Source organism: Corvus hawaiiensis, chromosome 15 (assembly GCF_020740725.1).
Source record: "Corvus hawaiiensis isolate bCorHaw1 chromosome 15, bCorHaw1.pri.cur, whole genome shotgun sequence".
NCBI lineage: Eukaryota > Metazoa > Chordata > Aves > Passeriformes > Corvidae > Corvus > Corvus hawaiiensis.
In genome coordinates, this window is record NC_063227.1 from 579049 (window position 1) to 601457 (window position 22409).

Below are 22409 nucleotides of genomic sequence, written 5' to 3' on the forward strand. Positions count from 1 at the left end.
ACCTCTACATGCGGAAGCTGTGAAACAAATAACGCCAGCAATGAAATCTTGAACATACATTCACTGTCATGCCCTCGCTCTTACTGCTGCCAGGGGTCTGAATGTGAGGGGGGCGTAATCATTGCTGTATTAAAGCAACCAGAACATTTTATCATATCATCAACACAGTTTGTGACAAGAAAACCATCCCTTCAACCCCCTCCAAGCCCAAGAAACCTCCCCAGTACTTCTCAGAGACTTATTAAGAAGAAACAGGGTTATTAAAGAAACTTGTGGTGGATCCAAGGCCTTTCTCACAATCCAGGCAGCATGCTGGGGATTTCTTAAACTTGAAATATGTAAATCACTATAAATGTGTAAATCATTATAAATCACAAGTTGTATTATTTCATGGATTAGGTGAATACAAGCAGACAAAGGAAGATTTCAACAATATCTCATGGTTTTTCTCCTCTTTGCTCATTTTGAACAAGGTTAATCAACCCAATACCACCCAACACCCTGCGTCCTAGTAGAGCTTATGCACATGAACCACAAAGAAGCTCCTACCTTGGATTAATCTTTGCTTCTTCCATCATTTTCTTGAAATCCTCCTTGGCCTGCATTATTTTATTTTTCTTCTCCTTGCGTTCTTCCTCTGCTCGGGTTTTCACATACTGATCAAACACCTACAGAAACACCAGTCACCCACAGCAAACACACAACTGACACACAGAAGCTCTTGGGATGAGGGAGGAAAAATCCCACTTCTTTCCCTCTCCTGTTTCCTTTCCTCTCACCACAGAATCAACACAGAGGAGGCAGAAATCTTAGACACTTTGTATTTCAATATGGAAATAATCCAAGCTGCTGCACATGCAGGGCGCTGTACCTAACACATCATCTGAGACCTAGGAAGAAGTTCTTACACACTCCAGTTAACATTTTCCTGGGTCCCAAGTTTCAGACACTTCCCATGTTCTCAAAGCTTTCCATTTCCCTACATTCACTCGAAGAAAAGCTGCTGAAGCGAGAACTTGCTTAGCAATAAAAATGCACTTTAGTTTTCCCACTAAACACTTTTAAAAAAGAAAATAGCTAGATTACTTATTATGCCAGTACTTTGACACGATACTGATGACTCTCACTATTTCATTCAGGTTTCAGCAGTGCTCTGTAGACATACAACTTCCACTGTGTTAAAATAAGCGACCTTCCAACAACAGGAAATAAAGCAACTATCAACACTTTTCCCTTGTGGGTTTCTTCCATTTCCAGGCAAACCTTAATCATGACAAAAATCCCTTGCAGCACTCATTAGTCTGAATGGTTTGCAGAAACAAAGACTGAGGATTCAGATAAACCTGTAGTAGTTGTCTCTAGATGGGAAGTGAATTTGACTTTTTTTACCTGTTTCCTTTCTTTTGGGTTGAGCAGCAAGTAACGAGGATCAAACACAATCTTGTGCAGCTCTTTCTCCCATGTTGAAAAGGCAGAGACCTTTAATTAAACAAAGACGAATATACAAATTATACAGGAGTTGTGCAGTTTTCCTTGAAAACACTAAGATGTGATGAAAAGAGGGAACCAAACTCATCCTGGAGTTTTCATCACTAATGGATGACAGAGGCTGTCATAGAAAGTTTCAACATCAATTTACTCTGAAAACTTCTTAAGGATAATACACACTTATTTACTACTGCTGTGGGATGTTAAAAATAAACCGTACATTGAAAGAAAGCCCTGAGAAGCTGTATTCCATAGGCAGCTGGAACCACTTTAATTTCTTAGTTACTATCCAAATTTATATTCAACTAGTCTAATTTATCAAAATTTATTGGCATCGAGTAGATTTCAGATTTAGTTAACTAAAAGCAAAAAGTCTCCCATTTAAGGATAAGACTGTACAGACTAGAGTGGAAGTTGCTGCTTTTCTCAGTAGGAACATTTCCGAAGACATTAAGGATGTGTCCAGTTTGTGTGTCCTATTCATCTTCAACAGCAGTTTCCACTTAGGTAATTACTTAATTTTGGGAAAAATTGAGGGGCTGGGGGGGGGGGTCGGGAAATCTGTCTTGACCCTGTCATTTCAGTTACACAGAAATCAAAGCTTTGCTGTAAGTTTCTTTGAAATCTGGAGTCTTGTACCAAGACCATTCATTGATCAGAGGAAGGATGAGATTGTTTCCATGCACAAAGTGTTGCAGGCTTGGAATTCACCAAGAACTGAGACCTCTGCATGAACCTCCCTCTCTCCCTTCTCACACACACACATTTGTAATCTGAACCTCCCTCTCTCTCTCCTCACACACACACAGGTTCCTGACCCCTCTTTCCAGCAGCATGTCCTTGAATTGCTTCATCCGAGCCTCCAGAGGGACGATGGCTCTCTCTCGAGCAGCTTTAATCTCAGCCTCCATAGCAGCCTCCTTCTCGGAATCAATGTCTTTGATATCATCTTTCCTGAAAAAAACCCAAACGTAAAGTTTAAGCTGAGAAGTAAAATGCCAGCCCTGGAGGTCAGAACCTGAACCATACCAGGACAAGGTAGATATCACTGATCATACCAGAAGAACAGGCTTACAATCCATGAAAGCCATTCTCAGAAGTGCACGTGAATGCTTTCACCCCTAGAGCTCAGGAGCCAAGGTACTCCAAGCAACTTGAGTGCCAACAGATGACTTCAAAGCAATCAGCACACTCTGGTTGTATTCAAAGGTCTTACCAGACATGCAGTAGATTTTACATCAACAGCACTAATTTTCTCATCTTCTGAGTGGGCCGTGAGGCACTAAGGGAGTTTGCTCAGTTGGGAACACCTCACAATCACTACACCAAAAACGCTGAGACACAGGTGAGACCTCACCCATCAAAGAGCTTCTGGAGAAGCGGGCTGATTTAGGTTTACTAAGAGCAAATGCACTTCATCCAAAACAAACCCCCGGCCCTTACTGCTAACAGCTCCATGATCCTCCCTCAGAGGACACAACCACAAATAACATGGTGAAACCACTTTTAAAACACCGTGTATATCTCATAGACCACTTCCAAAAGGCAAACCAGACCAAAAGACGTTAGCCAAACTTGTAAACCTTTGTAACAGAGTGAAAATAGAGGAACCACCATGAAAATCTAGGTGGCTGGATTATTTTGACAACAAAGTCTTGGGCCCAGAAATTAATGAACAACAGAAGCAAGCTATTTAAGACAAACTACACTCAAAATGTTCTTTGGATTCACCAACTTACACCATTTATTTCCATTTCAAATTATTTCCAAAACATACGCTATTTCCTCTCTGCATGAGTCTCAGGTATCTCAGGAAAATATCAAATACCTGAGCTGCTGAGCAGCAGAAAGCTGATGACTCTCTTCACCAACCCTCTCAGTTCCCATTCTACTCTGCTGGACACAACATACATGCTCAAGGAACAAACTTCAGTTATTTTACCTACACAGATCACTTGGTATTGAAAAAGCAAAAACTTACTTGCGCTTTTTTATTTTAATAGGCTCATCTTCATTTGCTTCCTCTGCAGCTTCATGCTCTTCTCTAACTGTAACAGATTTCAGTAAGACTTTAGATTTTATATTGATGAAAATTTTTAAACTTATGAGTGAAACCTAATGCACAAACCAAGGACAACAAGTGCAGCAATTGTGGTCTGACATGTGGTTCTCAGTCATTTTCAGAGTACCACTATGGGAATTTGGGGACAGGACTGGTGGACTTCAGCCAACTTGAAATTTAAAATGACAAACACTGAGCTCTTATTTTTAGGGGAAAGCAACTCCAGCTAAATAGTCTAATGAAGCACATTTGGATCTACCTGATTACCTGCACTTTGCTCTCCTCCAACTACAAAGCCCACATGTCATCCCTGACCCACTTCCTGTAACTCAGGCCAGACAGAAATCTCATTTCATCTCAGCAGCCTTTTGAACATTCTCTGCTCTTGACAGCTATTTCCAAACTCTATTCCAACTGATGATCTCAAAGTTAACTCTTCTGTGAGAGTCATTGTACATTATGATTAATCTTTTCTGGTCTCTTTCTTACAAAGCAAACACAGTCCCTTTTTTTCAGTCAGTAAAAACTGTGGGGTTTTTCAGCCTGTTGGCATTTAGCAAAACAATTAACCTTGTTAGTATCTACTTTCTTCAATGGGCTATCTTTTCCCCAAAGGACTCTGCAATCTGCATTCCACATTTCTACACCTTTTCAGTATGTCCTTATACTCCTGTCACTTATTTAAATGTTACAAGCTTTGGAAAGCAAAGTGGTAAGTTATATTTAGGCTTCCTATGAAGGCAGTAAGATTGCTCTTACTAAGTTTTTTTCCTTCTTCCATTCCTTTTTTGTGAGGAGGTTCTTGGATAATTTTGTCCACATCAGCTCTTCCAATGAGGTCATCGGGTCGGTCCCACATGGACAGTCGGGTGGTGGGGTTGTAGAAGAACACACGCTCATCACCAGTCCACACCACACACCTGGAGATGTGACAGGAAGGCTTGGATTACCTGCACTCACTGTGGGCTTGTTACTGCGTTCACAGACTGAAGCATGAAGGCCACAGGCAGACCCAGCTTACACTGACTGCACAACTGCCAGACGTTCCCACTGCCCAACTGCGACCCTGAATTGCTGCTTTTCTCTGCTGCCAGATTTGAAAATACAGTAATTAAAATTTGAAGTTGAAAATGAAATTTTAAAAATGCTTTTTTTCTCAGGAGCCTGAGGATGCTCAGTTCTTCTCTGAAAAAAACCCACTTTAGACAGTGGAATTAGATTTTGGGATAAAACATACCTCACCTCTCCAATGCCACAAAAAATACAAGAAAAAGCAACCTAACAATCTTGCCAGAATTTTTTATGCAATGGGATAAAAGAACCACAGAGACAATTTAGAGGCAGACAGTTTTAAGTATCAAACATTAATAAAAACCAGCGACAGCTAAACTGTTAAAATGAAAACAGTATCCCTTTCCCATCAGGACTTTTACCTTTGTCATGCAAACACACAGATGATTTACATATATTACATCAAGAGTCACCTTCCTCATGACATCCCATGGGCACCCGAGCAGTTTCTGGGCCAAGTTAAAAAAAACACCCCAAAACCTTGTTTTGGCCAGCAGCTGCAGCTATTTGTTCCCCAAGGCACAGGGCAAGAATTTTTTTTGGCCAGTATTTCATTCCAGATCAGCAGATCAGGTGGAACTGGTGGCAGAGGCTGGGATATGAAGTCCTGGTAAGGGACCCCCAGGACTGCAGGCACGGGTGGCAGAACAGCCAACGCACCCCGCAGAGTGCCAGGAGAACGGGCACGGAGTGAGCAGTGCTGGCCAGAGGAACCTGGCACTGCTGGGGACAGCAACACACGAAGAGCACACTCTTCACACACCATCCCTTGTTCTAACATCCCAGCAACCTCCCTGGTGGTTCCAGCAACAGCCGTGTCAGTCCCACAGGAGTAGTTACCTACCACGGGGTGCCAGGAATAGGGGTGGTGGCAACTGGCTTGGCCTTCTGAGCTGCCTTCTCTTCCTCTGTCATTTCTTCCTCTTTTGGCTCCTCAAGGAAAAAACAAGTTTGAGGATCAGGCAGTGACAGCTGGCTAGTTATTTATTACACAGTAACCAACTTGTTTTACTGAAACCATGCTGACAAGCGGCTCACAATGACACCTCATCCATGCCTAGAACAGAAGCACTGGAATTGCAACAGCAGCTGCTACTCCAAAATCTCAATTCCAAAACCTCTAGGCATTAACTTTTGACTTCAGCAAAACCTTAATTAAATACCTTCCTAGATCTGCATGAATCCTGGAAATCCAGGAAGGCCCGGATACAGGTGCAAGGGTGTATTTTCTGACAAAGAAATTTTCATTTATTCTTATTTGATAATGAGACACAGTATGAAGCAGTGAAAACCTGAAATAATCTCTGTAGCAGAAAGCAGCAAACTGGAAACGACCTCAGAAGTAAACAGAGTGGAACGGCAGCACAACCCAGCAGCTGAATTTTGTAGTTTTGCCTATAAACTACATTGAAGTTCACAGAAATCAGGATAAAAGCTTTAATTTTTATTGAAACACCCCTTAGCATCCTCAGAAACTGCTGTTCAGCACAGCAAAATGTCTCCAAAAGGAAAAGTTACTTTTGTTTACTGAGAACACTAGAGCCCTTTCTAGTACATGTGTTCCTAACAGCCTCAACTTAGCAGCTACAGCACAGGGGGAACGTGTGAGCTTTGTGTCCAACTGTTCAAAACAATGAAGCAATGAAATAGAGAAAAAACTATTAAATATTTCAAACATTCAGGAGAAGCTGCATTTTCTGAGACCCTTAAAATCAGTGAGAGAACACCACATCTGTGTAATGAGCTAACTTCTGTCCCGCGTTCTCACCCATGTAATGAGCTAACTTCTGTCCCGTGTTCTTACTAACTTCTTAAATGACATATTCTGTATGTTTCTTTTGAATGTTCTTTTTTTCTTATGTAAAAAAATCAACAAAAGAAAGAAAGATCTGAGTCCAAAAAGGGAGGCTTTCAAATCCCCTCAGGAATTTAAGAACTGGAATTACTAACCATGGCTCCTGCCAACCTGCCTGAGCTAAGATGCAGCCACAGCTGTGGGATGTGAGACTTCAGACTGGCTTTTGGGTTTAAGGTCTTTTACCTCCTTTATCAGTTCTTTCATAGGTTCTTCTTTTGGCTCTTCTTCTTCTGTCTCCATTGGCAAAGGCTCCTCCGAGGGCTCTTTAATAGGTTCTTTGACCTTCTCTTCCATTTTTTCTAAATAAAGAAGAGTCTTCTTGAGTATTACTAAGAAACCACTATAGAACCACAACAAATTTCTTTTTATCAGTATAATTTTCCAAATACAACACCAACCCAAACCTTCTTTTCAATATATTCTCACCACTTTCTGTCCCTCTTGGGCAGTGTCTGCTTATAAAGTCGTAGTTATCACCTGTGCCAAGATCTACTTGGTACTGCAAAATGAAATATTGTGAGGCAGCTATTATACTAAAAGGCTGACTAAAGGGTACCAACAGAAATGCTAAACCAATAACAATTATCAACCAACAGTGCAACGCTGAAGACCACTTTCACATTTTAAATGCTGTGGGGGGAAAAAAAAAAAAATCAGAGACAATGCAGAATTACCTGTGGATTTCTCTGCACTCATTTACAGAAAGTATAAAACACATAATCTTCTCTCAGCAAAATTGGTATTTGCTGTCTTAAGATACTTTCATCTCAGTAAAAAGACCTATTATCTAACCTGAATTATTAGGAAGATGGGCATTAATTGAACCAACAGCGTAAGTGTCCTGCATATATCTAAACAAAGACTTCTTGTAACTAAAAATTCAGGAGACAATAAAAGGCACAACTGTTTGGATTTGTTTTCTCACAAGGCTTTATAAACTGAGTAAGAGCCACAGGACTTCTGCCCCTTCCTCCTTATTTACGACACAAGAGCAATTTCCCTCTCATATAACACCACCCATGGATCTAATGTGCATTTACATGAACACAAGTCACAGAATATGACCTGAAGACAATGTAGGGATGTGGACAGGGGGAGGTGACATTATTTTACTTCATATTCCAAATCTGTTTATACATTTAGTTTTCCAGGATCTGAAATTCAGCACAATGATCTTCATTTTTTCCTGGTCTACAGGCCTTAGAATGACTGACTTTTCCCCTCAATTCCCCTCACTTTCTGTCTGCAACTGGAATCTTCTCCAGCACATGTGCAGGTGAGGTACTCACCGTCTACTGGCACAGGAACATGCATTTACCCTAGGCACAGGATTTGGAAGCAACTCTAGGACCAAACACTCTTACAGTACAGTGGGAAACAAGCTGCAACTTTCAGACTGAAGATCAACTCGTGTTTCCTTATAATCAGAACTTCAAAATATTCTTCAGGGAGATCAGGGACTAGAAACACTCCCACTCGCATTTTCAAACACGACCACTGATGATGGTTCTGAGCCATGTCCCCAGTATAGAGCTGTAGTAAAAAAAAAACCAAACCCAAGTACCTTTTTCCTTCAGTTCTTGGGGTTTTTCCCATGTGGACTCAAGAGTCCTGTTGTTGTAGTAGTAAGTCTTTCCATCTGCTGTTTTGTACTCTGTCCACTCGGAGACCGCGGCGGCTCCGGCCAGCGTGGCAGGGGAGGCGGCGATGGCCACCTGCGGGTGGATCATGGGCACGATGGGGGGGGCCATGCCCGGCAGGACTCCTGGGCAAAGGGAAAGAAAGGAAAAAGGAAAGAAAACAGTAAGTGACAATGCAGGGCTCTAAGGACCAACACCTAGCACGTTACTGACTTAACTTAAAAATATTCAACCCACAGAAATAAAAGAAGGATTGTTTTCAAAGTTAAATTGGAAAGCAAGGCATTGTTACCAAATTTCCTTCCTGTGTTCTGCAACCAGTAATGCCCATTCCCAGGCAAACTGGATTTTAATTAATTTAATTTTAATTAATGTGTAATTCTGCAAAGCACAAAGCTTGTTAGCTTTTAGACACTCCACTACCTTAAAATTAGGTACTCTATTTATTAAAAAAGTCTTTATCAGGTGTCTGTAGCAAATAATTGGGTTTTTTTAAGTCTACTGCACTGCTTAATTATGCTGTCATTGTACAAGATATTCCTATTGCTCTTAAAAAAGGCAAGAGTGGATTGAATTTGAGCCGTAGAATGTAGAACAGAACTCTGATAAATCTTAAATACTGGCATTAATTCAGAGCCTTGGATAAAACCTGATGAGAATGAAACAGTTTCAGATTTTTGGGTTTGTTTGTACTGCAAACTGATTGAAAAAAACCATTTTGTTGAAATCCTAAAACAAAATGGAAAGTAAATATCCAAAGATAAGAAAGCCAGAATGCTGCAGTATCCTACTATCTCTCCACTCATCCCAACAAACTGAGTATAATGAACAGATCTGGAACGACAAGTTCTAGAACAACCAATTGGATAGAATTGGAACTACAATATCATAAATTTGAGCCTTTAATATTGAAAAAGTCTCATTTTAAATAATGGAAATCACACATTACACATTGCCATAACGTGTTCTCAGCAAGTGACTGTTCTTAAATCCACGACTGAAATATGAAAGTTCACACTCAGACGCACAGACACGCACACAACATGCGAGCACAGCCAGCCACTGCACATGTGGAGCAGGAAAACAAAAATCCACACAAGAAACTAGGAACTAAGTATGGGCATGAGAGTCACAGTTATTACAGAACTCAATGGTTACAGAAAACTGTACGAGAGTTTGGGTACAAAATAAGCTGACACTAACAGTTATTTGGGAAAGTTATCTCCTGACCAAATATGGTATTTGCATTTATACTGGTTTTGAAAATAAAGTATATGTCATCATTCAAGTGGGGAAGCAAATAAAGAAATAAAAGAAACAACCACATTCACTACCATGCCAACTTACAGACAAAACGAACTAGGATGGGTTTGGAAATTACCGGTCTTGGTGGTAGCGACTGTCTTTACATACGGGCAGCTGACTATTTGCATCATTGCTACACCTGCAAAACGGATAGGAAGCATGTTGGAAAGCTGCCATGGGATGTCAGCTACCACGGGGTGCTATGGACTTCCTGCCACAATTTGGAATGCCATTTGCAGCTGGCAGAGAAGAAGTCTCCCAGCAAGAAAATATGAATTACTTTTGCTCCAACATTTTACGCCAGATCAAATATAAAACTAATTTTAAGCTGCAGCAACAGTCTCTAACTATGTTAAACCAGCTGTTTAGCAAGTTATTGGGATGTCATTAAAAAGAAAAAACATATTTCAGTGAAGACTCAGGGGTTTAAGTTCATCCAAGGGGGAATGCAGCTCCCCTTGTAGGGCAGCACCACAGGAAAATATCCCACTACTGGGGCTGCTTCCACAGGCAGCCTCTGCTGGGACAGACCCATGGGGAGCAGCAGCACAATGAAACTCATTGGCTTTGCGGTTCTCAGTCTGCTGCTGCAGTTAGAGAGCAGAATAAGGGTGGAAGGACAGGTCTGAACTAGTCAGAGCAGCAAAGCAAGGCAGGCTGGACAGCCAAATGCAACTCAGAGGGAAAGCTGAGGGTATGAGGGTCATTACAGAAAGGCTGGAGATGAAAGAAAGGGGGTAAAAGAAATCAAAGCAATGAAGCTGCAGACAGAGGTACACAAAGCTGCACTAGGTCAGGGGCATTTTCTTTATTTTTCATTATCGAGAATGGCATGAGCTGAAAATGCTTTAAAAGCCAAAACTCGCCCTCAAAAAGGTGGCAGCATGCACTGGTCTGCTCTCCAGCTCAGTAAGAAATAATACAAAAAGGCACAAAAAGGCAAGCAGCTCATCCTCTTTGACAGATCCAAATCAGTGGGACATCAGACAAGGCTGAGGGGAGTGCATTTCCAAAACCTCCATTTTGGGTGTGGAAGGCAACTGTAGAAGTGCTCTCTGGCTGGTCCAGTCTGGATGCTCAGAAACTGAAACACTTCCCTTCAAAAGTTCAAATTCATTATGTGAGGTGGGAAATGCTCCAGTGGAAAGTGAAATTAAACCCCTGTTTAAAACCAAAGTAGTTTCTGGGTTTGGTCATTAGAGATCTAGTATGGAAAGCAAACATAAATACTGCCAATTTATTTGAAAATAAATTTGTGAGAAGACAAAATTGTAATGCTTTCTAAAAATAATTTCAATGAGAGAATTGCAACTAGTTTTATTTTTAAAAGTATTGAATTGAGACATAAAAACATTGACTCAAACAGCATTGATTGAAGTGTTTGTCTAAACTAGAAGGGTGGTCATGTTATGTACTTGACAACGGATCTGAAAATTCGTTTTGTTAAGGAAGTTACAGCATGTCTCCAGCACGAGTCGGCATAAATAACACTCTGTGGGATCGCTGGAGTCAGGGATGCTGCAGCGCACATTAGACTGAGCAAATACCCAAGCTGTTTCCGCTGCCAAGGTCATTCCCAAACATAAAACTGACTTAAAACATAGGAATTGAGAGAAAGCAGACTTACTTTTTAAGATCTGAGATTACGAGATATCACTAACGAACTCTTCCATTGCTCCATCTTACTACAGTTTAACAGAGAGATTAACTTTGAAATCACTTGACAGTGGTATTGTTCAGCTCTGTCCCTGAAAGTTCAAATCCTCTGGCTGATATTGTACCTGGTGCTGAAAGCCCCAACCATCTACAGTCGAACCTCTGTGAGACCTTCTGACTTCACTTGATACTGTCTTGGAAGTAATTTGACTACTCTTCTGTTTCTTGTTACTGTAAAATATTTTACAGTTTTCCTTTTCTTTTACAGTGTTTAGAAATCATTACAACCAACTCAGAATTAGCTGAAAGAAGCTGACAGATTTCATTCTGTAACTAAGCAAACTGACAAATGAGACCCACTAGTGGAAGCAGCACTTTGCTGCCAGGTGTCCTTCCTACACACTATGGGTTCCACCTGCAGCCCAGCTCACAGGGAGAACTGGTCAGAGCCAACACTTCTTACCAGGGAAATTCTGAAAAAAATCATTTTCAAAAATGAGTTTCAGGAGATTGATGTTCCCACTCTGTCTTTGCTCTTGTACTGTACTACTCCCAAAACTTTTTGATTGAGAGCTCACAATAAAGCCCAACCTGGGCATACACCCAGAATCTCCATTTCCACTGGCACTCTTCTTCACTGTTCTGACCATCCCTATTTTACTCAACAGGTCACACCTGAGCAGATTATATCCCTCACAGTGTGTAAGGACCCTTCATTCCACGCTGAGCCCTTGCTGACAAGGTTAGAAATGGCAGCTGAGAGCACTCAGCCAATCACTTTTAAGGCTTAACCGTTTTTATTATTCTTCCAAACCTCACCAATAAACAGACTTCTTTCTCCTACCCTTTATTCATTTGTTGTTCAGCCTGGAGTATCACGTTCAGAATAGTATTTGTTTCCTGGTTTAAAACAACGAGTACGACACTGTGATTTCCTTTTCCATCCAATACAGATTAAAGTAGCTTTGCCCAGTTATTTTAGAATACTATTCTAAAAGCAGAGGCAGCTAAAAGCTGGTTCACTCTTCTAGTCAGCACTTTAACTGCTTTCAGGCTTTTCTCTTATCAAATGACTGTTCTGAAGGGTTACTTTTCATCCATCCAATTCAATGCAAGGTAAAGGCCTCCCTCCACATCCCCTGGGTGGCTGCATTAGGAGGACAGCAGGGAAGTCATCCCACTCAGCTTGTACAGAGTCAGAAACATGAGGATGCTGCTCAGAGCTGCTTCTTTCTTTTTAAATCTAAAACTAACTTGGATCCAGTGCAACTGCAGTCTCCAACCTCCCTCTGCAACACAAAATCAACAGTTCTCGGTGCATGTTTAGTGCCACTGCGCACTGAAACACATCAATTTTGTACCAGAACAGGAACTCAACAGCATCCATGCAAATGAAATGTGGTGTGTAAGTGCTAAGTGTCATTAGTGATCTCCTGGGAGGCCCTCTGCAACAGACAGCGAGTCCAACATTTTGCCAGCCTAAAATCATTTCCTTAGGTATTCAAGTATTTCATAAAAATTTACGAAACTATGATATATCCAGAAGCAGTGTGCTGCCATCCAAGATTCCTCCTCTATGTTCTTTAAACCTAAAGCCTGTGAATAACAACACCCTGGCACCCTAAATGCCTCATTATGGTCCTCAGGTCACACCTCATCACTCAGCATCCTGCCCAGTGGCTGCAGCCTAAGAGAACTGGCAACACCTGATATCACTGGGGTCATGATTTCCATGGTAATTCTTCCTGCTCATCCATGTCCTAGTGAATATTAATGCACAAGACTTAAGGTCTAAATCAAGTAAGTAGAAAAAAATTAAAGCAATATTGCAATTAGTAAAATATAGTGCTCAATATTCTCGTTTAAACATTGTATGTTTAAATGCAGCTGTTTTCTGCCAAGTATAGCAAAGAACTAGAAATCAAAAAAACGTATGTTCTTTGTTAATATTAAAAAGTCTGTCTGCTAACCCTGAATTCTTTCAGATATACTCTGAGGAGAGGATCCAGGCAAGTTCTGTACACAGTGGACACATGAGTGCAAACAACTGACAACATGGACATGTAGCAGACAAGACAATTACAGTTTGCCAATTTACCTGGAAGTGGAATAGGCATGCCAGGAAGGGGGACACGAAATGGAGGTACCATTACTGGTGGAAAAGCAGGAATTGCTGCAGTTGGTTGAGGTACTGCATGAGGAACTGCAGGAGGCAATGTCTGTGGGACTGGCTGGGGTACAGTCTGCACAGGTGTAGCAGAAGGAGCAGAGGTTGAAACACTGACTGATGGTGTGGCAACTGAAACACCCGAACTTGGGGTCTGGTCTTGTGTGGTAGGTGCTGATAAAAAAACACAAAGAACACCTTGTATCTTAGACACTGCAATATACTGCTGCAAACATACTGGCGCTCTGTTTCCCGGTACATAAGCAGGTACGCTCAGATATAACCAGCAGGAGGACACTCCTGGACAAAAAATACTTTGCCTTCTCTGGAACATTAAATATTCACAAAGGAAGTCAATTTCCAATTTCAATTTGTCCCATTCTTTACACCTAACATGTCTCTACAGCAGTAGCAGGGGTGTATCAAAGGACAACCACAGGCTGAAACGAGGTTCTATTCTGTTCAGAGAAACAGAAAGGGAACATTACAGCAAGTTTCCAATGGCAACAGGCTGTCCTTTTGTTACATGAACACAGATTCTGCTTTTAACAGCAACTGCAGCAGCACGTGCATGACAGCAGTCTGCCTTAAACTGTGCTGGGCTGCGCCCTCAGAACAGGAAATGTCAATAAAAATGTGTAAATAAGCAAGGAAATTACTTTTCTTCAAGAGCTGCAAGAACTTTCTTGGTTTTCAGTGCCTCCCAGCAGGAAAACACACAACTGGCACTCAGTTCTATAATCCTTGCAGCATGACTGGTTTCAATTTCAAATTGTTTTAATTGGGAGCAAACAGTCTCACAGCACAGGCCAACAGGAACTAGAGACAAGTCTGCTTAAACTTGTAAGCTCACTCTGTAAGATTTGGTGCAGAGGAGGAGAAGGGGAAAAGAAAAATAAAGAAATCACACCAATTTACAGCCATATTCCAATGCGCACACCGTGCATTTTCTATTACTACCAGAGACATTCCACACAACATACCAGTATTAGCATATTTAAACAAAGATTTTTGATCTTTTGTTAAGCGTTTCAGAAAGGGTGAAAGTTCTTAGCAGTGCCTAACATTTAGGGAAACAGAGCAGACAGTCAGTATGTGATTTGTAAGACCTAAGTAAAATCAGTACAAGGCAAGAATGAAGCTCAGCCAGAAGTCACAGGGTTTTTTTACAGGCCCAAGTCTAAGAGTTATAAAATTATTTTAAATTATAAAATTTCATCACCTAAGCACAGACACCAACAGTAACAGTTCTTGAAAGCAAAGACAAAGTTCAGCAGATAGAACAGGTAGAAGTGGAACAGATTGTCAGCATTCAATATTAGGAAATTTAACTTCAGAGAAGGTGCATAAAGTGCTGCTCCCAAAGCATGACTAGCTCTCCCAAGCCTGACATTGGGTCAAGAGCTAACATTTACCTCCCAACTGACTTGTTAGTCGGCACAACAGTTAGAGCAGACCACAGCTCAACACAGCTAATTAACATCATACTGAGTTACCTTTCAAATTAAACAAAAGCCCTAAAATGCTTTGAGCAATACAAGTTCTTTGCTGCTCTAATGATGTGTCCTCCCTCCAGTCTTAATGAAAGCAGAATTGAAGTGTTACATAAATTTGACTCTATTTGACACACAGATTCTGAAGTTTGGGTTAAATGGTGAGTTAAGCTTGACTTGTCTCACCTGTTACAGGAAAAAGATGAATTCCAAAGGATTCAACTCCTACCCCACAGTGGGAGTTGGAAGAGTTCACCTCCTGCACACTCTCTGGCCTGGCTCAGTGCACATGTCTGAGCCAGTGCAGCTACAATGCCCATGCCCCAGTGCCAGATTCCTGCTCAGCACCAATGCTGTGCTGTCAGTCTGTGGCCCTGCACACAAGACAGGATGCTCTCTGAGCTGCTCCTTCCCCTGCACACCTGGCTTTGGGCACGGGGAGTGACCTCACTCGCTGTTTGCTGCTGCCACACTCACGTGCAAAGAGACCCACAGCACCTAACACACATCTCTATCAAGATGCACCTGAGGCTCCTGGGCAGCACACACGTGCCAAAGTGCAGTGCAAACCACGCTGCCGTGTGCACAGCCATGCATTTATGTGCATGCTGCATAAATTCAGTCCCCTTTCCTTAGTTGGAAAACCCCTACAAGCCAAGGCTCAGTCCATGGAAGCAGCAGTAATCTCCAGACTATCATTCAAAGGTCATAAATGAACAAAAATGGCTCCTAGGACTTTCCTCTTCCTCTTTGTGGAACTCCAGAAAACAGGGACTGAGAAGGCTTAGGCAGAAGAATAATGCTAATAAAAGTAATACAACAAATCTGTGTTACAGATTCTGTAATCAACCAATGCTCACAGACCGGCAGCTCTGAGAGCCGACCTTCTACAGAAACAGATGCCATGGAGAAAATGAGGAAATTGCTACAACTAAACTCCTACCTCAGATCAACGTTTCTTGTGAAACACTTTTTAAAACAATTTAGCTCTATCTGTAGTCAAAAGGAAATAGATGTGTAATAGCTCTGAGATGATGTAATAACAGCAGAAGAAAAACATACAAAGACCTGAAGAATTCTTTGAGATTGGTGGGGAAAAAAGTTTGCATGCAAGGCTCTTCCGGACTAAACACTGTACTTTAAATTCACACTCCACCTCATGCTGAAACAACTTCCTCCTGGATACCAAGGCTTTGCTGCAGCGATTCCCCATGCAGTATCCCCACCACCTGCTCCCAACACCGCGAGGCCTGAGACACCCCCAGGTACTCACTGGAGTTGGTCTGGGACACTGAGGTGGCCGTGGTGGTGGTGGAGGTGGTGGAGGACTGCGTGCTAGAGGAGGTGGATGGAGATGCTGCAGATGCAGGGCTGCTGGTGGTGGGGGTGGAGGCCCCCACAGCCTGGGCCTGGGCTGCCAGCATCGGCGTCAGCTCCGACTGCTGGATGACCTTGACCCCGTCCGGTTTCGTCCACGCTGACTCCCGTGTCCGTGCGTTGTAGAAATAGACCTACGGCAGGAGAGTGGCCCCGTCACACCACAGCTCACCGTAGGAGGAGCGGCCCAGTTCCTCCAGTGGAATTCCAACCCAGCGCCTGACTATGTGACCAGGGCTCACGCAGGACCACCCATGGCTCCGCTGGTCCCGGCACCCATCTCACCTTCCCGTCTGGAGTTTTGTTCTCTACCCAGATCTCCTCAGCTGGGGGCATTGCTGGTGTTCCCGGCGCAGAGACCGGCGGCATTCCTGGAGGGAACATCATACCAGGAGGTGGTGGCATGCTACCCATGGGAGGAGGCATAAATGGTGGTCTCTAAAGGCATATAATAACAATAATGATGATAATGATAACAACAATATAATTTCAAGCAGTTTTCCTTTCTTAGAGAACCAACAGACAGTACACCAGCAGTAAGGACAAGCTGTGCTGGGCTTGGAAGCTTCTCTAACAATCCAATGCTCCCAGCTCAGGGAATGTGCTTCCTGCCAACCCCCCACCTATGGCAGAACAGCTGAAGCCATCACTTCACTTCTGAGATACAAACATCAAGGCACCTGAAAATGGTGGCATGAACAGAAATGTGGTCAAAGAAAAGTCCTCTCCTGAAAAGGAGAAAATATCTCAATGCAAGGAAGAGAAAGAATGGAAGAGCTGATCCTGAACAGCTGCTGCTCAGACATCCCCACCTGTGAACCAAATACCCCAGAAACCCAATGATCCTCCCAGGAAAGAAATGTTAAAAAAAAAGTTACAAGTAAGCGTCCAATTTGTCAGCACAGCTGAGCAGTAGGCTTTATTAAAATCCATTACACACTCCCAAATTTCCCACTAACTAAAATTCTAATTCATGCCAATTAAAATAAAAATAAGATGAAATTGAAATTGCATGTTCATTATCGCATGATAAGAAATCCTGACCTGTCCTGCACACACAGTTACTTGAAAGCCTGAACACCTGTTTCTAACTCAAAGTACATTTAGTTCTTTCATTTTTCTTGTTTACTTGGACTATTTGAAATTCCCTACGCGCAACAAGTACAGTACAAGTACACTTCCCTATAAAAGCAGTTGACAAAACTCACCAAGTTCTTTAGCTTACTCTGCAAACACCTACAACTGCCCTAATTATCCCCATCTCTCCAGCTCTAATTGAGTGACAGCCTCGAGTGCCGCGGTCACCCTGAGCCTGCGGCGGGGCTGGGACAGCCCAGGACATCCACGCCGCAGGGAGGGGGTGGCTCGGTGACAAGCTGCACACACAGGCCCTGAGCTGCAGCCCTGCACCCACGACTGCAGCTGTACCCCCGGCAGCCGCCGGTGCTGCCACGTCCTTGGCTTCTGGCAGGAGCTTCCCCGAGATCCAACTTTCTGCTCTAAGAGTGGTATTTTAAACTGCTCTTTAAATCCATGTACCAAACTAGTAACAATTATTTGCATTAAGTACTATTAAAAAAAGAAGCCAAGAGCACATGAACAGCATTCTACACAAACAAAAAAAGCCCTCAACTCAGCTGCAGCCTGCTTTCCCTCCCTTGTTCCTCCCCAACAGCTCTTGCACCTGCCACACCATGAGCTTCCTCTTTCTTGCTCTTATAACCTGTAGGAAGAATCCACTGAGAAGAAGCTCACTTTCCACCTGCTACATCTGCTTTCCCCAATTCAGGAGTAAAATCACATGGGCAGCGAGTGCCAGGTGTGCAGCCAGGGTCCTAGCACATCCTGAGCCCCGCTCTGAACACAGCTTCCCCCATTCTGACCACAGGCCCTTCACCATCACATTTGCCCTCGCACTGGGCACAGGGCAGGGAGTGAAGCCCAGCCCTCAGTGTGGAGCAGAGCACAGTGCCAGCACGGCCTGAGACACCCAGCCATGGCTGGTGCTGGTGAGGAGCTGCAGAGCTCACGGCCTGGCACAACAAACCAGCCCTGTGTGACAGCTGGGAGCAGCAGCACACTCCGGATGTAAATCAAACACAGAAACCAGGGAGATGCCCACAGCCAGGCCTGGGATCCAAAGTAAAAGTTGGTTCTTCAAACTATAATTACAACAGTGGATTTAATCCATTATTTACAGCACGTGGTACCATTCAGCTCCTCAGCCTGCCCACAGCCCACACTGCACTTACACTGCCCTGATGAGAATACATCCTACAAAGCAATTAAATAACAGCACAAGACAATCAAAACAATCCATTTCTCATTCACAAAGGTGTTGTCCCTTGCAAACTGTTCAGGCCTCTGAAAAGCAGACAAAAGACCTTAAACCATCCATCAATTTAGCAGTGCCTCGAGGAGCTGAGCAGAAGCTGTATTTGCATACCACAGGTATGCAGTAGTATACAACACCACACCTGAGCCCTGTGTTCTCATCTTGCCCTGCTGTTTCCTTCACCCATTTCAATGTCCATTCTCATACTATTTTCACAAAATCAATTACATTGGAAGAGACCTCCCAGACCATCGAGTCCAACCTGTGCCCAATCCTCACCTTGTCGCCCAGCACAGAGCACTGAGTGCCGCGTCCAGTCGTCCCCTGGATGCCTCCAAGGATGGGGACTCCAGCACCACCCTAAGCCTCCTTTTGACCAGGCTGAGCACCCCTAGATCCCTCAGCTGCTCTCATCAGACTTGTGCTCCAAACTCTTCACCATGCCCTTCTCTGGACATGCTCCAGCACCTCCATGTCCTTCCTGAATTGAGGGGCCCAGAACTGGACACTTCCACGTGTGAAAGCAAACGAAAAATCCCTAAATCCCACTTAACCCAGGAGAATTCCCGTTCCTTACCTGTAGGTGTGGAGGCCCCATGGGCGGGGGGATCCCCCCTGGCGGCGGCATCGGGGGCATGCTGGGGTCAAAGGGGGGTCGGCCGAAGGGGGGCCGGGGGGGCGGAGGAGGGCCCCGCATCATCCCGAAGGGCGGGGGCGGCCGCAGGAGGGGCGGGGGGCCCCGCAGCACCGCGCTGGGGGGGGGCGCGGGGCCGCGGAACCGCAGTGCCTGCTGCTGAGCCATCCTGGGGAGACAGAGGGACACAGGGAACACGGGTCACTGCCATGCGCTGCTGTGATGTAGGAAAATCAGTTGTTACAAGGAACAGGGAAAAACCCAGTAAACACCAACAGGGTGTACAAAACATGTTTTACCCACGTTTGAGTGGGTAAACTCAAGTGTGCAACTACTTCAAGAGCTTGTTGTACTTCACAGTTCAAGGTTGTTAGTTCTCAACTGTGAATCTGTACTCATGAAAATGGATAACCAGAGCTGGGATAGGGTACGCAGCCATTGGGAAGTGCATCCTTCCTTATCTGCTAAAGCTCCCTGAACGTGACCTGGTGCTCTGACTCCTGCCTGCAGGTCCGTCCAGAGCCTCTCCAGCCGCTCGTGCGCGGTTCGGTGGTGTCGGTTCGGCAGCACCAGACACTGCCAGGAGCTCCCGCGTCCCTCGCAGGTGGGACCAGGGCCTGGCCCCGACCACCGCTATCCCCGCGCTGAGCCACCCGGCCTTCCGCACGGGGATCTCGGGAACGGGGAGACAGAAGAAAACTTAGCCTTCGGGACCAGCAAAAGCTCCTCTGCGGCTCTGGGGGGACAGTTTTACCCACCGCTGAGTGCAGTGCAACACAGTGGTCGCATGACGACTCAGACTCGAAAAAAATCGAAGGTTATGAGACGGTGAGCGGCAACAGACACGGTCTATCCGGACTCCGAGGGGACGCCCCGGCACCTGGTCCCACGCCCGGGAGCGGCCCCGGCCCGGTGAGCGGGAACAGGGCCCATCCCGCCGCACGCGGGGCCGGGAAATGGAGGCGGGAGAGCTCCCGCCGGCCGGCCCACCCGCCCCGCCCCCGCCCCAGCTCGCTCGGCAGAACAGCTCCAGCTCAGCTCCGGCCCGCCGTACCGGAGGTCGGTGCCGAAGCGCTCTCCCGCCGCCGCCTCCCCGTCGCCGCCGCCGCCGCCCCGCTCCGCCATGGCCGCCACCGCCGCGCGCACCCGCCCCGCCCCGCGCGGGCCCCGCCGCGTCCCATTGGCCGCCGCGCACGCCCGTCAGCGAGAGCAGAGCCAAGCCCGCCCCGCCATTGGCTGCCGCGCCCGCCGGCTTTGAATGGGGGGAGCCGGGCGCGCCGCGATTGGCTGCGCGCGGGCGGCCCGCGCCGCTCGCGCCTGGGGTCACGTGAGGTGCGACCCGGAGAGAGAACTGGAAGTGACTTCACGCCGTGGAGGGAAGAGGAGGAGCAGCATCCAATCAGCGGTGGGAACCACGTGCGCCAATCACCGCCTGCAGCCGGTGGGGCGCGCCCCCCCGAAACCAAATGGAGAATGTCGCGCCCCGTGACGTCACGGGAGCACGGAGCCAATGAACGATCCCGGCGCGGGGAGCCGGGCGGGCGCTGGGGGGCGCCGCGGGGTGAGGGGGAAGCCGTTCTGGGCGAGGGGGAGCCGCCCCTCCTCCGGGGGACAGCGGGGCAGCCGGTCCTCCTCCGGGGACAGCGGGGGAGCCGCGGAGCCGCCCCTCCTCCGGGGGACAGCGGGGCAGCCGGTCCTCCTCCGGGGACTGCGGGGGAGCCGCGGAGCCGCCCCTCCTCCGGGGGACAGCGGGGCAGCCGGTCCTCCTCCGGGGACAGCGGGGGAGCCGCGGAGCCGCCCCTCCTCCGGGGGACAGCGGGGCAGCCGGTCCTCCTCCGGGGACTGCGGGGGAGCCGCGGAGCCGCCCCTCCTCCGGGGGACAGCGGGGCAGCCGGTCCTCCTCTGGGGACAGCGGGGGAGCCCGCTCCTCCTCCGGGGACAGCGGGGGAGCCGCTCCTCCTCCGGGGACAGCGGGGGAGCCGCTCCTCCTCCGGAGACAGCGGGGCAGCCGGTCCTCCTCCGGGGACAGCGGGGGAGCCGCTCCTCCTCCGGGGACAGCGGGGGAGCCGCTCCTCCTCCGGGGGCCGCGGAGCCCCGGCTCGGCACTGACACTGGGAAACCTCCGGATTTACGGATGAACCCTGCGGTGACCCACTGCCTAGACCGCGAGCTGAGCTCTGGGAACGGCGTTGCGTTTGGAATGGGATGGGGCATCAAACACTGCTGGGCAGCTGCCCGCAGCTGCAGCGCTCGTTGCGAAGGAACATCCGAGTGGCAGAGAGCAGGTCCCTCCCCCGGGACGTGTTCCCGGGACACAGTCATGTGGCAGGAGGACGCCAGAGCCTTGCTGAACCGTCGGGCCTTTCCATCTCTTAACTGGTTTTGTGGTCCCACATTTCCCATTCCTCTCCTCTCAATAAAAAGATGTGTCTTTCTTAAATAATGAAAATAAGGAATTGCTAGGGGGCCTTTGGGCAGTGCTGAGCCACAAAGACTCTTACACACTATGAGTTCGCTGCTCGGCGGTCTTTATTCATGTGTTTTGCTTGAAGTTGCTGCCACTGTGAGGATTTGGGACAGGTCAGCGGGTGCTGGGGCTCCCCGGGAGCCTGTGTGTCCTGCTCCATCCCAGCGTGTCCTGCTCCATGTCCAGGGTGACAGCAGCTCAGGGAGTCGGGGCCCTCTGTGGTCCGCGGGAGGGAGATCTCTGCCTGGCTCTGCCCGCGGGGTGAGGGGCACAGTGCCTGCTCCGCTCTGCCAGGGGAGAGGAGATGGAGTCGAGTGTCTCTCCCGCCGTGTCCCGACCGCATCCTCCCATCAGCACTTCTGATGGCAGAGATTAAAACAGGTTTTGCCCACGATGTCTCAAATCCTCCGTACACAGTGGGGCTACCTGTCTTCCATGCCTCTTTCATCCTCTTGTTATCTCCCTGTTCCAGGGTTGTCTCCATGTTTTATTGATGTCAAGCTAGCAGGAGGGAGCAGCTGCAGGGCCCTCTCCCAAGTTCGGGGGGACTGGTGCGGCTGCTGTACCCCAGCCCCGCTCACCTTTGTTTTCTCAAAATATTCCAGTCAGGAATTCTCAGACTGCAGCTCCTCCAGGAGCACTTAATGGTGAGCTGCAAAACACGAATCATTTTGACGAATCTGCTGGCAGCTCCCTGTGCTGCAGGACGTGGCTCTTGGCAACAGTACAATTTACTGTGATTGATATGCACTTCTCTGGATTTCATTAAAACCCGGAATTCCAACGGCTCAATTCACTGTCTGCCTGGACACCCTCCCTAACTACCAGTGGGCTCCGGGGGTGTAGGTACGAGGGG

General features: G+C 46.5%; 1 protein-coding gene across 5 annotated transcripts in view; it reads right to left on the reverse strand.

Moving 5' to 3' along the window:
• The window catches only part of TCERG1 (transcription elongation regulator 1), a 30604-nt gene extending 10382 nt beyond the window's left edge, over positions 1 to 20222 (reverse strand). The window contains exons 1-14 of one of the 5 annotated variants that reach the window (XM_048319938.1): positions 20141 to 20222; positions 19030 to 19255; positions 16403 to 16555; positions 16014 to 16251; positions 13179 to 13421; positions 9501 to 9563; positions 8044 to 8244; positions 6663 to 6778; positions 5466 to 5554; positions 4310 to 4470; positions 3470 to 3536; positions 2307 to 2442; positions 1390 to 1479; positions 550 to 668 (exon numbers count right to left, since the gene is read on the reverse strand). In XM_048319938.1, coding sequence (XP_048175895.1) covers positions 550 to 668; positions 1390 to 1479; positions 2307 to 2442; positions 3470 to 3536; positions 4310 to 4470; positions 5466 to 5554; positions 6663 to 6778; positions 8044 to 8244; positions 9501 to 9563; positions 13179 to 13421; positions 16014 to 16251; positions 16403 to 16555; positions 19030 to 19255; positions 20141 to 20211 — 1973 coding nt within the window. In that variant the 5' untranslated portion in view covers positions 20212 to 20222. The remainder of the gene's footprint in view (positions 1 to 549; positions 669 to 1389; positions 1480 to 2306; positions 2443 to 3469; positions 3537 to 4309; positions 4471 to 5465; positions 5555 to 6662; positions 6779 to 8043; positions 8245 to 9500; positions 9564 to 13178; positions 13422 to 16013; positions 16252 to 16402; positions 16556 to 19029; positions 19256 to 20140) is intronic. The other 4 variants (XM_048319939.1, XM_048319941.1, XM_048319940.1 and 1 more) reach the window with 4 other exon arrangements.
• Between the last annotated feature and the right edge of the window lie 2187 nt (positions 20223 to 22409).